We start from the raw sequence: 15,258 nt of genomic DNA, 5'->3' as shown, positions 1-15,258 counted from the left end.
GGGGCTTCCTAGGAGTCTTACAGGAAACTTTGGTTTATATCATCATAGGAACTAATGTGAGGGAGGCAAAAAATGGATTCTAAGTGGTCATAAGCCCAAATAAAGATTGTGGGGCTTTAGTACTAAGGAAAAAGAGGGTAACACCTACAGAGGGACACCCACAGTCTCTGGCAGAGTATAAAAATATTCTCTGTGAACTTCCTAAACCAATGATTATAGCAAACCCATTATTTTAAATTCTCAGGTAGTTTTGTGAATGAGTTCTTGATGTGTCTTTTCAAAGACTCTTGATTTTGTTTTGCAGCTGCAATTCTAAGGAAAAACTACAGTATTAGGAATTTGCAGTTTTGTTCCAGAAGTTACAAGGCCCTTTATGATGCTTCCCTTGTCTCTCTCCTGTGCTGTCTCCCACCAGTCCACTTTTCTCCACTGCTCTCTCTCCCTCCATCCCAGCTTCAGCCACACCAAGTTGAGTTCTTCCAAAGCATCATGTCCCAACATGCTCCTGGCCTGTAGCCTCTCCCTGGAAATGGCAGAACGAACAGCCACTAGCCCTGGCTCTGCGTCCTACTGCTTATGTGTTCCCAGTGCTGCTGCTTCTAACTGTACCCTGAGGCAAGTTCCGTAGCCTTTCCGTGCTTGTTTCATTATCCATGGGATGAAGGTCATAACAATACTTACTATATGCCCTTGTCATTGTCTAATGAGCCAATGAAAGAAAACATTCAGAATCACGCCTGGTATGGAAGGAGTCTTCAATAATAGCTGATTTTGTTGAGCATTTACTATGTGCTAGGAAGATTTGCTGGGTGGCCTTACAGAAGTTTCTCTCACTCAGTCTTCACAACAACCCTGTCGGGTGGCCCTACTAGATCTCCTGTTGTACACATGAGGCAGCTGAAGCACAGAGAAATTAACTAACTTGCCCAAGGTCCCAAAGCTAGCAAGTGGCAGAGCCCAGGCTCACGTGCAGAACCCTCTGTCTCCAGGGCGCATGTTCTTTCCTCGGCACCAGCACCAGATTCGAAGGCATGGTGTGGTTTTTGGTTTGTTTTGGGGGTTTTTTTGGAATGCCATCTGGTGCCTTATGGAGATTTATGATAATCCTCTTGGAGGCAGGGGCAGGCCCAGATGCCCTGGGAGTTCATCCTTGACCTTTGCCTCTTGGCCTTGACCTGGCCAGGCTCTTCCCTTTCAGGCTTCTGGAGTCCCTGCTCCCAGCCCTCTACCACCTCCTGGATGTGTGTCTTTTGTGCCTAAGTTTCTGCAGCAGCCTCAAGCAGAGCCTGTGGCTTCCCCGCTTCTGAGGCCACAGCTCCCCTCCCAGGGCCATTTATATCCTGGGCCCCATCATCATTCCACCCACTGGAGATCAAGATCATACCACAGAGGCCTCTGTACCCCAAGCCAGGCCCAGCTGTGGTGCAGCAAGCAAGCAGCATGATGAAGAGAGGTGCAGGTTGGTCGGCCGACCCCTGAGTGGTATGTGAGCAAGGACCTCAGGCCTGCCAATCATCCTGCAGCTCAGAGCTAGCTTTCTCTAAACCAGAAAGTCTCAGCCTTTGGTGAGCATCAGAAACCCTGCAGAGAATGGACCAGGTGCAGATGATAAGTGCAGTAGGCTGCCTAATGGCCAGCCCCTGAAGATCCCGAGTCCTGATCCCTGCAACCTATAAACAGTATTTTATATAGAAAAGGGGTCCTTGCAGATGTGATTCAGTTAAGGGACTTGACATAGAAAGACTGTCCTGGATTGTCTGGGTGGGCCCTAAGTCCAGTCACAAGTGTCCTTAGAAGAGAGAGGGAGAATTGACACATACAGAAGAAACATGATATAAATGCAGAGGCAGAGGCTGGAGTGATGTAGCCACAAGCCAGGGACTGCTGGCAACCACCGAAGCTGAGAGAGACAAATGGGCAAGTAGATCCTATGGAGGGGGCACAGCCCTGCTGGCACCTTGAATGTGGACCTCTGGCCTCCAGCGCTGTGAGATTTCTAATTTCTGTTGTTTTAAGCCTCCACATTTGGGGTGATTTGTTACAGCAGCTACAGGAAATTAATACACCCAGCAAGTAGGCAGGAACCCAGGAATATGCATTCTACCTTGTTCCCCGGGAGATTTTGAGGCTCTTGCCCCACAAAGATAGAGACCTAGATGGATTACCTAGACTGAAACTCCAGAACTGTATTCTTACACCCCAACATTTTGCTCCTCTGATATTAAAAGTTTGAGAGACAGAAGCATGTTGAATGCTTAAATGCTGGTGGAAAGTACAGGGGAGGTGAGTGATGGGTCCCCAGGGAAGGCAGGGCACGAAGGTCGAATTAGGGACTGGGAAATAGGATGACAGCTGTTCGCCAACAGGGAGGAGATCATTGCCATTCATGTACCACTGCTGCTCTGCCTGAACCTGCCTGCCTCTCAGGCTCCGCTTACAACCCTCCAGTGCAGAATGTGTGACCGGAAAGCCAGAGAAGTTCTCTGTTGGTCACATGCACCTGCTGGCACTATTAGCAGAAATCACCACCCCACACCCGGGACCACTTGGTATTTGCAGGGAATTTACATAATTGTGCATTAGTGGGACTGACTTTCACACTGCGAGGGACTGGTCCTTCTAGTCCGAAATGGCTTCCTCTTTCCTGAAAGCATTGCCTGTGCCTATGATGCCCTGTTTCACAGCTCCCAAGCAGTGTGTCTGCACACTCAGGATGTTGGGAAGTGGTCCTCTTTGTGATCCTGCCCCAAGCCTCTTCCCTTCCCCAGCTGGTGTGTACAGTGGTGAAGGGGTGGAATTAGTGTGGAAAGAGAAGGCTGCATCACAGCAAACAGTTGAGTCCCATGGCAACCGGGGCAGGGTGTGCTAGTCAGGGCTCTCTGAGAAACAGAACCAAGAGGGTGTGTGTATGACTGTAGCCCAAATCTGAAGGTACTTTGCTGATAGAATTCCCTGTTAATATCACTTTGAAAAAAAAAAAGAAAAAAAACCTTCACAGCAACATCCAGCCTAGTATTGGGACACACATCTGGTTACTGTCATCTCACCAAGTTGACACATAAAATTCACCATCACACAGTAAATATTTTTAACATTTACATTCCCAGGACGATGCTAATCGCTGTCATGAATTCAGAGTACCTAGCAGACAATGGGATGGGCGCTTAGTTTCAAATGAACTCCCCAAGACTGAAAGATTCTGTTTCATAAGATTGTTGGAAGACTAAAGGAGAATCAGGTGGGAGGCAGAACCTGCCTCCTATGATAAAAGCTGAAATTACCAGCCACTTGCTGTCCCTGCCACCCTTGCAGCTTGGTGCAGGCTGTGAACTAGGCTCAGCCCACCTGACATACTGCCCAACTTTAACCAGGAGATCCAGAGACAAACAGGCTCCTTCTTCCATTCTGTTGTCTCCTAGGCCTCTGACCCCTCCTGTAGCTCTCTCACTTCTGGCCTCACTTTCTCCCCCTTAAACATGATAACAGAATTTATCTTCCTTGGTTTCTGGCTTGAATCATAACACTCACTATAGCCTGGTTACTCAAAATGTGCTCCATAGACCAGCAGCTGCATCATTGCCTGGAAGCCTATTAGAAATGCAGAATCCCAGGCTCTGTTTCAGACCCACTCAATTAGAATCTGCATTTTTAACACGATCCCAGGCATTTCATGTGCACATTCATGTCCCAGAAGCACTGATCCAAAGGGACACACCCCTTGGCTCCTCAACTCTGGGCTCTCTGCAGGAACCACCCTCCTGGGCAACCCGACCACACTTTGCACAGTAGAGCTGTCACTACAGCAGTAGCCACTCTGACCCCGCCATCCCCCTAGCTCTGGTGCCCACAAATACAATGAGATCACAGTGAACATTGCTATAGAAACCAGCACTGGAGATGGTCTCCTATCAATTTTGCTGCTTTTCCTTCACTCCCCATATCTCTGGAATTATGAGCTTTCTAAACCACAGTAAAACCTCTAAATTCCTCTCGAGCATAAGAAAGACTCCACAAATAACAAAGATGAAAAGTCAGGGCCACACGATTTATAAGGTAAAGGCAGAGCAACTGCAGAGCTTTGCTTCGATTTGAAAAGAGATGACCGAGTGTCACTCTGTGTAGCAAAGCCCTTCCTCCGCCCGGCAGACAAGGCTGGGTGATGTGAAGAACCACGCAGGCGATGATGATGATGGTAGCAGCTACCCCTCACTGAGCATCTTCTTGGCACCAGGCGCTGGGCTGTGCGTGTTATCCCATTCAATTCTTGCAATAACTGTCTATATTAGTTTTCTGCAGCTGTGTGAAAAAAATGCCACAAACAGAGGCTTAAAATGACACACTGAGTACCTTACCGTCCTGGGAGTCAGAAGTACAGAATTAGTCTCATGCTGGGTGTCCGCAGGGCTGGTCCCTCCTGGGGGCTCCCGGGAGAATCTGTGTCCTTGCTTCTGGGGGCCACGTGCCTTCCTTGGTTCATAACCCTTTTCTTGCAGTTCAGCCTCTCCTATCATCACGCCTTCTACTCCCTCCTCTGACCTTCTTGCCTCTCTCTTCCAAGGACCCTCATGATGGCATTTAAGTGTCCACCTGAAAAATTCAAAATAATCTTCTTTTCTCAAAATTCTTATCTTTATCACATTTGCAAACTTCATTTTGCCAGGTGAGGTAACATGCATAGGTTCTAGGGATTAGGATTTGGGGGCCATCATTCAGCCAACCCCACCCTCTGAAGTAGACACTGTTATTAACCAATTTTACTAATGAGGGGACTGAGGCATGACAATTGAAATACCTTGTTCAAGGCCACACAGCAAGCAGGTGGGGCCAGAGTCCAAACCTTGTTCAGTTTCTCTGAAGCCAGAGCTTCTAACCTCTGCACTGCATGGCCTCCAGATGGCTTTGAATTCATCCACTGTCATCACCAGGTTAAAGGAAAGGAACCAAAAACTATCAGCACTCTAAAGAGTTTGAGGTTCCAGTTGAAGTTCCTCTACCACAGACTAAAACCTCAAGGGCAAGGCAGGACTTAAATCATATCACAGGTATATTATTCTGCCAGGGCTTCCGTAACAAATTAACATAGACTGGGTGTCTCGATCAAAAGATATTTCTCACAGTGCTGGAGGTTGGAAGTCCAAGTTCAAGGTGTCAGCTGGTTTGATTTTTTGCTGAGGCCTCTCTCCTTGGCTCACAGATGGCCACTCCCCTGTCACCACTTCCACATGGGTGCCCCTCTGTGCACACACACCCCTGGTGTCTCCCTGTGTGTCCTAATGTCTTCTTATAAGGACAGTAGTCACACAGAATTAGGTCCCACCCTAGTGGCCTCATTCTAATAGTTACATTCATTCCGAGGGACTGTATGTTAGGGCTGCAACATACGAACATAAGGGGGATACAAGTCAGCCCTTATGAACAGGCATTTTCTCTGACCTTGGGAACGAGGTCAGTGTGGGTGCCTGCAATGAATCCCAGAGCCCCGTGGATGTCCTCACTCCCGGCTTTCATTCTCAGCGCGTGATCTTTACCGTGGTGTCTCCAACCTCACCTACAATGACCTGAGTGTTCCTCTGGCTTTGCGATCCCATTAGTTTCTTGTGGCAGCTGTGACGCATCACCACACGCTTGGTGGGTTAAAGCAACACACATTTATTTTCTCACAGTCCTGGAGGTCAGTAGTCCAAAATCAGACTCAGTGGCCCAGAATCAAGGTGTCGGCAGGGCTGTTTGCTTTTGGAGGCTCTGAGAAGAGAATCCGTGTCCTCGCCTTCTCCAGCTGCCTTCCTTGCACTCCTTGGCTTGCAGCCCCGGCCTCCATCTTCAAAGCCAGCAGCAGAGCGTCTTGCTTCAAATGTCATCTATGTCAAATCACCCTGTTTCTCTCTTCTAGGGACTTGTAATAGTCTTCAGGCCCCACCTGAATACTCCACGGTAACCTTCCCTTCTCAGAACCCTTAACCAAATCACACCTGCAGAGTCTCCTTTGCAGTCAACATCCACGGGTTCCGGAGAATAGGGCCTGATGGCTTTGGGGGCCATGACTCAGCCTACCGCAGTGACCCTTCCTCACACACATCCTCGCCACCCCGTCTGCCCTACAGAGACAAACAGGATGTGATGCATGTGAGAGCCTTGATGAGATGTGAAGAGCCCTTCTGCCTCAGGGCCTTTGCACAGTCTGTTATCGCTGCCTGGAACGTCCATCCTTCTACACACACATTCACATATGGCAGATTCCTTCACATCTTAGAGGTTTTATCACCTCCTCAAGAGGCCTTCCCACCCCCACCCTGTGTCTCAGCACCTCCGCACTGATCACAGTTTGTCATTGCCTTGATACGTCTTGGTTTGTGTGTTTCTTATCTGTCTCCTTGGAAGACTGCTGACTTTTTGTCCCCATCAGTACCACCTTCGTATGCTCCTTCCCCTCTTCCCTGTTCCCCACACTAGACCCTTCCTAAGCCCCCAAGCAGCTGGCTCTTCCAATAGAATCAAAAAGGAAGGAATCTTTTGAGGAGGAAGGAACCAAACACACCCAGGGTCCGCCAACTGTGGCCCACCGTCTGATTTTGTGAATGAAGTTCTCCTGGAACACAGCCAACTTCATTCATTTATGTATTTTCTGAGGCTGCTTCTCTCTACAATGGCAGAGTTGAGCAGTTGAAGCAGAGATGGTGCGGCTCATAATCCCAACATATTTGCTCTCAGGCCTTTTACAGAGGTTTGCCAACCCCCGAAATAGCCCCTCCGATCCAAAGCTACCCACTTCACAGATGGAGACACTGAGAGACAAACGTTTGCAGGCCAGAGCCAGAGTCCTACTGTGAGTCCACAGTCAGGACTGGGATTTATTCTGCGGAATCCCAAACTACGCTTCTCCCACCCACACAGTACGCCACCCTCTTTAACACCCTGCTCCTCCCCCACCACAGATGGTCGCCCTCAGCACCAGCTCCGCCCACATGTTTCAGAAAGGCCCCGAGGTGTAGGTTCTCGATCTCCTGCTTGAATCTGGGCCTAACATGCTTCCTGAGCTGACTTGTTCCTCAACCCTGCAACAGGCCATCTGAACTTTTTCCTCCCTCCCAGAGCTTCTGATGCCACCCCACAGACTTTGTCTTCCAAAGCCATAGCAAAGACTTCAGGGGCCACTGCCCTGTTTGAGTTGATCGTGCCCCCCAACTTGGATCACCCTGGGGCCACCTGGTCAGGAGTTATTAAACCTGGCTTGCTCCAGAGTCCTCAGAGGAGCTTCTACAGAATGCGGATTCCCAGGCCCGTTGAACTAAAACTCTGGGGGTGAAACCGGAGCCTTGGCAATGCTCACTCACAGCCTTGGTGATTCTAATGTTAAAACAACCCACAGAAGTGCTTCTGTCACTCATGAGCTCTTCTAGGTCCTACTCACTACAGACCTCTTCAGACCAAAGCCTAGAGCCCGTGGAACAAGGTTGTCCTGAATAATCTTGTCCTGAATAATCTATAAGGAGAATGCAGTCTTTTTACCCTCGGCATGCTTCCCCTTCTTAACACAAGGCCCTAGGATTCTTTCCCATTCCCAACTCCTCCAAAAGAAATATCACATCATACTATTTTCTCCCTCTGAGTAAACAAGATAAGGAGACTTTAAAATGCATTGCTGGCAAAAAAAAAATTCATGAGCTTATAAACTATTGAGGTCAGAGTGACGAAAGGAAGGCAATGTGAAAGGCAAGAATAGGTACACAGAGGATTCCCGAGGAGGCTGGAGTCCTAGGGATCAGGGTTTCTCATTCTGATGCTCGCCGGCAGTCTTGGTCAAGGTGCTGTTCTGAAGGCAGCCGAGCCTTGTTCTCCTCTTCGGCATTCATCAGGACTTGGCTGCTTGCCCTGGGCCTGGGCATCTCACAGGAGCCAGCAGCCAAGGGCAGGACTGGCGGTTGCGGGCTGTGCTTCAGGGGCACCAGGCAAAGGAAAGGCGGGAGCAGCAGGGGGCGGTGCAGGTGCCTCCACACGACAACCTGGGGGTTCTTCCTAAGCACCCGGAGCCGGTTTCAGCAGTGATGGCGACATGGTGTCAAAAATAAGTCCTGCTCACCTGAGACAGTAGGAGCCAATTCAATTTCAAGTCAGCAAGTGTTTATTGAGTGCCTAACTCAGTTTAGGTGATGGAGAGAAGGAGGCGGTGCAGGCGACAGCCTGAGCAGCAGGCCGATTCCGGCAGAAATCGCCTAGGAGTCTGTCCCTCAGCTCCCTGGGTCCACAAGCTCGATTTTTATCCATTTCACCCAGTAAAAAATTGGTAAATATCAGTCTGGTTCATGAACAAATATTTATTAAGTGCTTAGAGCCTGCCAGACACTATCCTGGGGCTGGGGGAACTAAGTAAGCAGCCTTAGGCCCCTGCTATGCAGTTTCTGTTCTAATGGGGCATCTGCAAGGCCAGGGGGTCAGGCCAGTGCAGTGGGGTCTTCCATGGGAGGGGCCAGGGGTGGTGAAGTTATCAGGAGAGATGTTGTTGAGGGAGAGGTGGGGTTTGAAGTGTGGTCTGAAGGTTAAGTGGAGTGTGAGTTTAGAAAGGGCTGGAGGCCATTCAGACCAGGGTCTGAGCTGCGTCAACAGGACCGAACGTGGCCTGCCATCAAGGGTCCATGGCCAGATCACCTCCCCTGGGGTAACAGGGGCATGCTGGGTAACAGTGTGTCCTGGGAAAGTGGCCAGAAGAATGTGGGCGTCATGTGGGGGCATGGCACATGGGCTGTGCAGTCAGGCGACTCGGCTCCGACTCCCAGCGCTTTCGGACTTGCACACCCTCTGATCCCAGGCGCGCTGCTTAGCCTCAACCTGCTTTATTCTCCTAATCTAAAAAACAGGCGTGGTCATAACCAGCAGCATGCAGGTTGGTTCCAAGCATCTAGATGAGATCATGAATGGGATTAACTGAGATAAAATGTTAACAACAACAACAAAAAGGCTTAACGGTTTAATATTATTCACATTGGATGAATGGCCTGGTCTTTAGGAAAACTGGAACCTGTCACCAAAGTCTTGGTGGGATGCTTATGACAGACATCTGCACACAGCATGGGTTGGCTGCCTTGTAACCCCATCTGTTTACTGCCCTTTCGCTCCCATGGCAACCAGGCTGGACTGAGTGGCAGCGCCCGCGCTGGGATGAGGCAGGACAGGCTTTTGCATGACCTGGCTGCCTCAGATTTTGCACCCCTGGTACCCCACTTGCCTCACCCTAGGCCCCACCCTGCTGAGTGGTTAGATACCTCCTTGACCTACACGGTCTGTTTCTCAAAGTGTGGTCCTTGTTCTGCCTAAGTCAGTATCATGGGGGCTGCTTATTAAAACTAGATTCCCGACCCTGTGCAATCAGCATCTCTGGGGGAAAGGCCGGGGATGTGCTTTTTAACACGCGCACCCACGCATGCGCACGCACACGCACTCAGTCACACACCAGGCTATTCCCAAGCCCTGTATCAATACCTCAGAGCAGAATTCTTTGAGTGTGGCCCTCAGCCCAGCAGCATCAGTATCACCGTGGTTAGAAATGCAAATTCTGGGCCACCTCCCTCATCTACCGAATCCAACACTCCAGGAGTGGGGCCCAGCAATCTGTCTTTTAACAAGCCCTCCAGATAATTTGGTCATACCTTCAATGCCTGTGGGGAAGGTTTTGAAAACTACCAATTAAATCAGAGCCCCTGACAGGACTCAAGTATCAGTATTTTTCAAAAGCCCTGGCCCCACCCCCACCCCTTAATCCTAATGTGAGGGCGGAGTTTATAGTAATTAGTGGAAGAAATAGGCAGATGGCACAGATGTGGTGCACTTAGAAAGTTATAGTTGAGCCACAGGCCTTGCCTCAGTTGGTTCTCGAAAGGGGCTGGGCGCCCTGCTGTGATCCCAGGAGCCAGTGAGGACTTCCAGGCTCCCAGAGCTTGTGTGTGTGTGTTGGGGGTGGGGGGTTGCCCCTCCCCCGCCTTGGGCCCTGGCTTCGCTGGCTGCGGCTGGCGGCTGCCTGCTGACTTGGCTCTCTTTCCGCTTTCCCTAGGTGCCAAAGCCTGGTGCTTGGACGGAGCTCAGGGCTGGGAGAGCACAGAGGGGTGGCAGGGAGCCAGCTGGGGATGGCAAGGCAGAGCGGAAGGACGCCTTAACACTGGGCCCAGAATAGGGAGCCCCAAGTACCAATAACCCAGGCACTGTGGTGGAGGGAGGGCGGGGGAGGCTTCTGCTAAGCACCAGACCCAGTGCTTGGTGCTTTAAGTGAGTCATCTCCTTTAGGTTCACATGATCTCTGAGGGAGATAATCCTCAGAAGAGTCCCATCTTAGGCTTTCAAAGTCACTGCGTCCCAGGCTTACAGATGAGGAAACTGAGGCCCAGAGACTCGGGAGAGCCTGCCCCGAAGTCCCCAGAGCGGTCGGGATGTCTCCAAAGGCTCTCCCACTATTCCGGATTCCAGAGGCAGGGCCTCCGGGGAAAGCGGGGGTGGGGGTACGGAGGTGGGGGGCCGGGGGGTGGGGCTGAGCCGGCAGCCCCCGCGGCCCTAGCCGCCCTAACTTGTCTCCGCGTCCCTCCCCCGTGCAGGCCCTTCCTCGTGCTGCCTCCGCTGATGGAGTGGATCCGGGTGGCCGTGGCTCACGCTGGCCACCGCCGCAGCTTCTCCATGGACAGCGACGACGTCCGCCAGGCGGCCCGGCTGCTGCTGCCCGGCGTGGACTGCGAGCCGCGCCAGCTCAGGTAGGGGCGGCGGGCGGGGCGCAGGGAGGGCCGGGCACCCTTCCCGGACGCCGCCAGCCGGCATCCCGCTGCTAAGAGACCGCGGGCGGCCTGCGGGGCTCGGACTCACTGCATCCACCCCTCCAACCCGAGTCCTGCAGATCGGCTTGCCCAGGCGAGCAGGTTGCCTCGCCGGGATTGGGGCCCCGCTGGTTTAAATGACAGACTGGGCTTAACAATAAGCGGGTCCCTGGAGTTCCAGGGATGGAGGACAGGAACAAGGCTGTGTGGGAATGCTCTGATTCTTGGATTGCAAGATATTGGGTGCCTTGATTCTGTTCGTATTCTTCCTATGCTCTCTCTGTCTCCCCTCCCCCTCTCCTTGTCCGCTCTCTCCTTCTTCCCTCTCTTTTTCTCTCTCCATAAGAAGTAAATTATGACCTTCCTGTAGTTCTCTAACAAAATCTTGCAGAGTAAAATTTCTAGCTGGGTAAGAGTGCACCTCTGCTTTTTCACGTGCATGGGGATACAGTGACTCTCTGTTTCTCAGGCCTGTATCCAGGTTTCCCCTCCATCCGGGCGGGAGCTATTTACGGGACCTCATTTTTGTCCAAAACAAAAGAAATGAAACAACAACTCACTCAGCTGAGTCAAAACCTGGCTCCAAATACAGAAAGCACAGGAACGCAGAAGAGTGTGTGTGCACGTTCCTGAGTCCCTGTGCTGTTTGCCAGGTGGTCCTTGTTAGCATTCCCAAACCCCTCCACTGCCCACCCAGTGAGAAACCGTCCTGTTCGTGGGGCCCAATCCTGTGAGCAGGCTGGAGAGATTTCCTCCCTTCTGGGATCTGATATGGAGATGGAGCTTTTGCAGTGTAACACATGTAGCCCAGTGGAGGCCCAAAGGTACCCTCAGCCCAAGGCCATGCAGGGTGCTGATTCAAGTCTTCATTGCTCACATTTATTGAATGCTTACTGCATGCTGGGCACTGTTCTAAGGGCTTTAAACAGATTCATTATATCTACTAGTCCCCAGGCCCTACCAGGGGCATGCCATTATGCCCATTGTGCAGAGAAGGAACCTGGGGCACAGAAAGGTTAAATAGCACACTGGGGGGCACAGGACTATAAGCAGTGGAGCCAGGGTTTGAGTTCCGGCAGCCCAGACCCCCAGCTCATCATTCTAACCACTGTGCTGTGCTATCCTCAGCTTCCTGTCCAGGCAGCTCCTGGCTGTGCTGCCATTCCTTGCGCCTTGTCACCTAGAATAACAGCAGGTCTCAGGAAAGTGAGAAGCAGCCATTTATTGAGCATTTACTATGTGCATGTATCTACTGCAACAAGACATTTGTATTGGTTACTTGTCTCCTTCAATCCCAAAAGCAGCCTCCTAGGGTTAGTGTAATCTTCCCCTTTCACAGATTAGGAAGCTATTGCGGGGACCGCTTATAAGTGGAGGCACCTGGGATGAGATCTTTGCGGCTCATTATCCAAAGTCCATCCTCTGCCCACCTGACTCTCCTGCCTCTTTCCTGGGCGTGGCATTTGACCTGCAGGCTCACTTCCTCCACCCTTGCTCACTGCCCCAGGTGCCACCTGGCATGACCCTGAGACTCCAGCTGTCCTCCTTGCAGCAGGCCTGGGGATGCTGGGTGGCAAGAAAAGTAAGATGTTTTCTTAGCTCTTGCTGACAAAGTACTCCTTGTTTTTCATGCTCTCAGGAGATGCAATGGCTTAAAGGTTAGAAATCTGGGTCCCAGAGTCCCATTACCTGGGTTCAAGTCCTACTGCTATGATTAATTAGCTGTACAACTTTGGGCAAGCTAGTTGTCTTCTCTGGACCTTAGTTTTCCCACCCAATACATGAGCATAGTAATAGCAGCTCCCCTCGGAGTTGGGTGCAAGCAGGAAGTGGGATCATGAACTTGAAGCACCTACACGTACAATGCTTATAAGGAGGAAGTGCTCATGACCTGACCTTCGTTGTTAGCTGGTATTGCCCCAAGTCTGTGTCCCTGACATAGGAATGGAGGCTCCTGCCTAGGTGTTGCTTTATATTCTTAAAGGCTTTTAACCCTTTTTTATGTGAGCCTCCTAAACAAACACTGTTGTTATCTAGGAAAGTAGTGTCTCATTTTGTAGAGGAAGAAATCAAGGCCCAGCAAGATTAGGTAACTCTCCCAACATCACACAGATATTGACAGAACTGGGAACCAGATATCAAACCCAGACATCCAGAGATATAACCAAGCTTTCTGGTCCCCACCCTAGCCCTAGACTCAGCCCTCTGGGAAGACACTGAGAGCCCTCTTCCAGATGCTTCTAATCCTTATCGTGATTCTACAGACTGCACATGAGCTCCCACTGTTCATCTCTCTGCCCACCCTCCAACACGGAGCTTCCATTACACGGTCTAGTGACCCAGTGTGTGTCCTTCTGACACTCACACCGAGGAGTTCCATTTCAGCCCTGTCCAGTCCGAGGCCCTGGTGCTGGTGCTCGGGTGTGAGTGTGACCCCCGTGTGGGCCAGAGTGCACCCACGCAAAGCCGGGAAACAAGAGAAGTCAGTTCTCTGTCAGTCTCGAGGCTGTTTCTGCTCATTTGTGTCTCAGCTCGTGACTCATTGGTGTCTAGAAGGGTGATTTGCATGTAGAAAATATACTAATTGATTGTTGCAGCTCAATTTTCAAGTTCAGAAATCATTTTTAAAGAGAAAGTTAAAATATGGTGTTTTATCAGCTTTCTGAACAAGTATAAACTTATGAGTTCCATTAATTAGCTTGGATTCAGCACATGAAAGAATGAATGAGATATTTTTTAAATAACTATTTTTTTCAGTGGAGGCCACACAAAGATACATCTGTACATATATTTTCCAGTCCCAATGGGGATGTGAAGTTGGAATCGCTGTCTCCAGTCTGCAGGTAGCAGGATCAGAGTAGTTTTATGCATGGAGATATTCTTCTTACTCTGCACCTTGCACCAACTGTCTTCATGGTATTACCCTATTTTACAGAGAGGAAAGCTGAGGCTAACTGAGGTTATGGAACTTGTCCAAGGTCACACAGCTGCTGTGAAGCAGACAAAACCTAGAACGGAGGTCTTGGCCTGGGGAGATAAAACATACAGTCTCCTTGTCTCTCTGTTCTCCCAGACATTCAACTTCTTTGAAGTTGCCAGACTGGCTCCTCGTGCTGAGTTCATCAGAGCTGAGCTCCTCTTTCTACATAAACAGCCCTAGAAAAGTAGGGGTGGTTTGGCAGTCCAACAAACGCAGGAACTTGGAACCTGGACCTTGGTGTTGGCGGCTAGTGTCTGTGACTGTTAGCGCTTATAATCACCTGCCAGCTGGCCAAGGTTTCCTGGTGGGAAGCGGCCGGACAGAGCGACCAGAGAGTCAGGGGATCCTAGGTCTGACGCTGGTGCTGCCATTGATTTTCAGAGTGACCTTGGTCAAATGCTGTGCGATTTCCGCTTCGCTCTTCACTCAGCTACAGTAAAGCCTCACCACCAAAGGAATATCATTTGATGCAGCTGCCATTTGTAAGGAGTGACCCATGCATTCCTCCTTCATTAAGGCACCCGATCATCTAAACCAGGGAAATTTGGCCTTTTTTTTTTCTTTCCAGCCCTTTGGGAGGTGGGGAAGGGGCAGTAGAATAAGGGAAAGAACAAATAATACCCCCTTGGCAGGGTTTGTACTTTTTAGAAAATTTGTTAGTTTTGAAACATTTTAAAAATACAAAGTTGTTTTTCCCATATTTCTAAGAGGCAGTTTTTCTGCTCCAAAGTGAGGCTGCGTTAAAATAATAGTTGTAAGGGCTCCTCCCAGATCCCATCTTACTGGATAAATGGCACCAACCCACAGGATTCAGGGGTTGTTAGAACCATGAGCTCCCTCCGAGAAATGGTTCGTGTTTCTGCAGGAGTTTTTGCAGAGGTGTTTGTTGGTACCCAGCTTTGGCGCTGTATCCCTGGGGATAAGTTTGGGGGCGGTAAGTAATAAGTAACGGGATGGGCCTCAGGAGACCCGGCTCATCACATCCTTTCCTTCACTCTGTCATGATATTTACTGAGCAGCCACTAAGGGCCAGGCCCCACACTGGATGCTGTCACCTGGGTCTGCTGCTCTCTAGAAGGCGACCTTGGGCAAGTCACTCCCCCCCTCTCACGGGGCTATGTGCACTCCCTGTAAAGATGGGGAGACAACCGCTCCTCTTCCCAGAGGAGCCTCAGTGTAGCAGGGGTCCAACCCACAGCCCGCCGTCTGCATGCAGCCCGGGACAGCCGTGAATGCAGCCCAACGCAAAATCGTAAAGTTACTTAAAACAGTGTGAGATTTCTTTTGTGGTTACATGTCACCGTGTATTTCATCTGTGGCCCAAGACAACCCTTCTTCTTCCAGTGTGGCCCAGAGATGCCAAAAGGTTGGACACCCCTGGACTGTGCAAGGTCATATGTGAATTTAATGAATTGCATCGCTGTTTGATCTGCTACCTTTAACGCTTCCCAGGTCTCCTGGGCACCTTTCAAGGTTTTACTGTTTGTC

At 50.5% G+C, this 15,258-nt stretch overlaps 1 protein-coding gene across 3 annotated transcripts in view; it reads left to right on the top strand.

Moving 5' to 3' along the window:
- The window catches only part of ABTB3 (ankyrin repeat and BTB domain containing 3), a 265,773-nt gene that overhangs the window by 186,860 nt on the left and 63,655 nt on the right, over nt 1-15,258 (top strand). For all 3 annotated transcript variants that reach the window (XM_037160398.2, XM_037160400.2, XM_037160396.2), the window contains exon 4: nt 10,578-10,730. In XM_037160398.2, coding sequence (XP_037016293.2) covers nt 10,578-10,730 — 153 coding nt within the window. The remainder of the gene's footprint in view (nt 1-10,577; nt 10,731-15,258) is intronic.

The sequence above is a fragment of the Artibeus jamaicensis genome, unplaced genomic scaffold (assembly GCF_021234435.1).
Source record: "Artibeus jamaicensis isolate MK-2021 breed Jamaican fruit bat unplaced genomic scaffold, CSHL_Jam_final contig_233, whole genome shotgun sequence".
NCBI lineage: Eukaryota > Metazoa > Chordata > Mammalia > Chiroptera > Phyllostomidae > Artibeus > Artibeus jamaicensis.
This window is presented reverse-complemented; position numbering and strand designations above follow the sequence as displayed.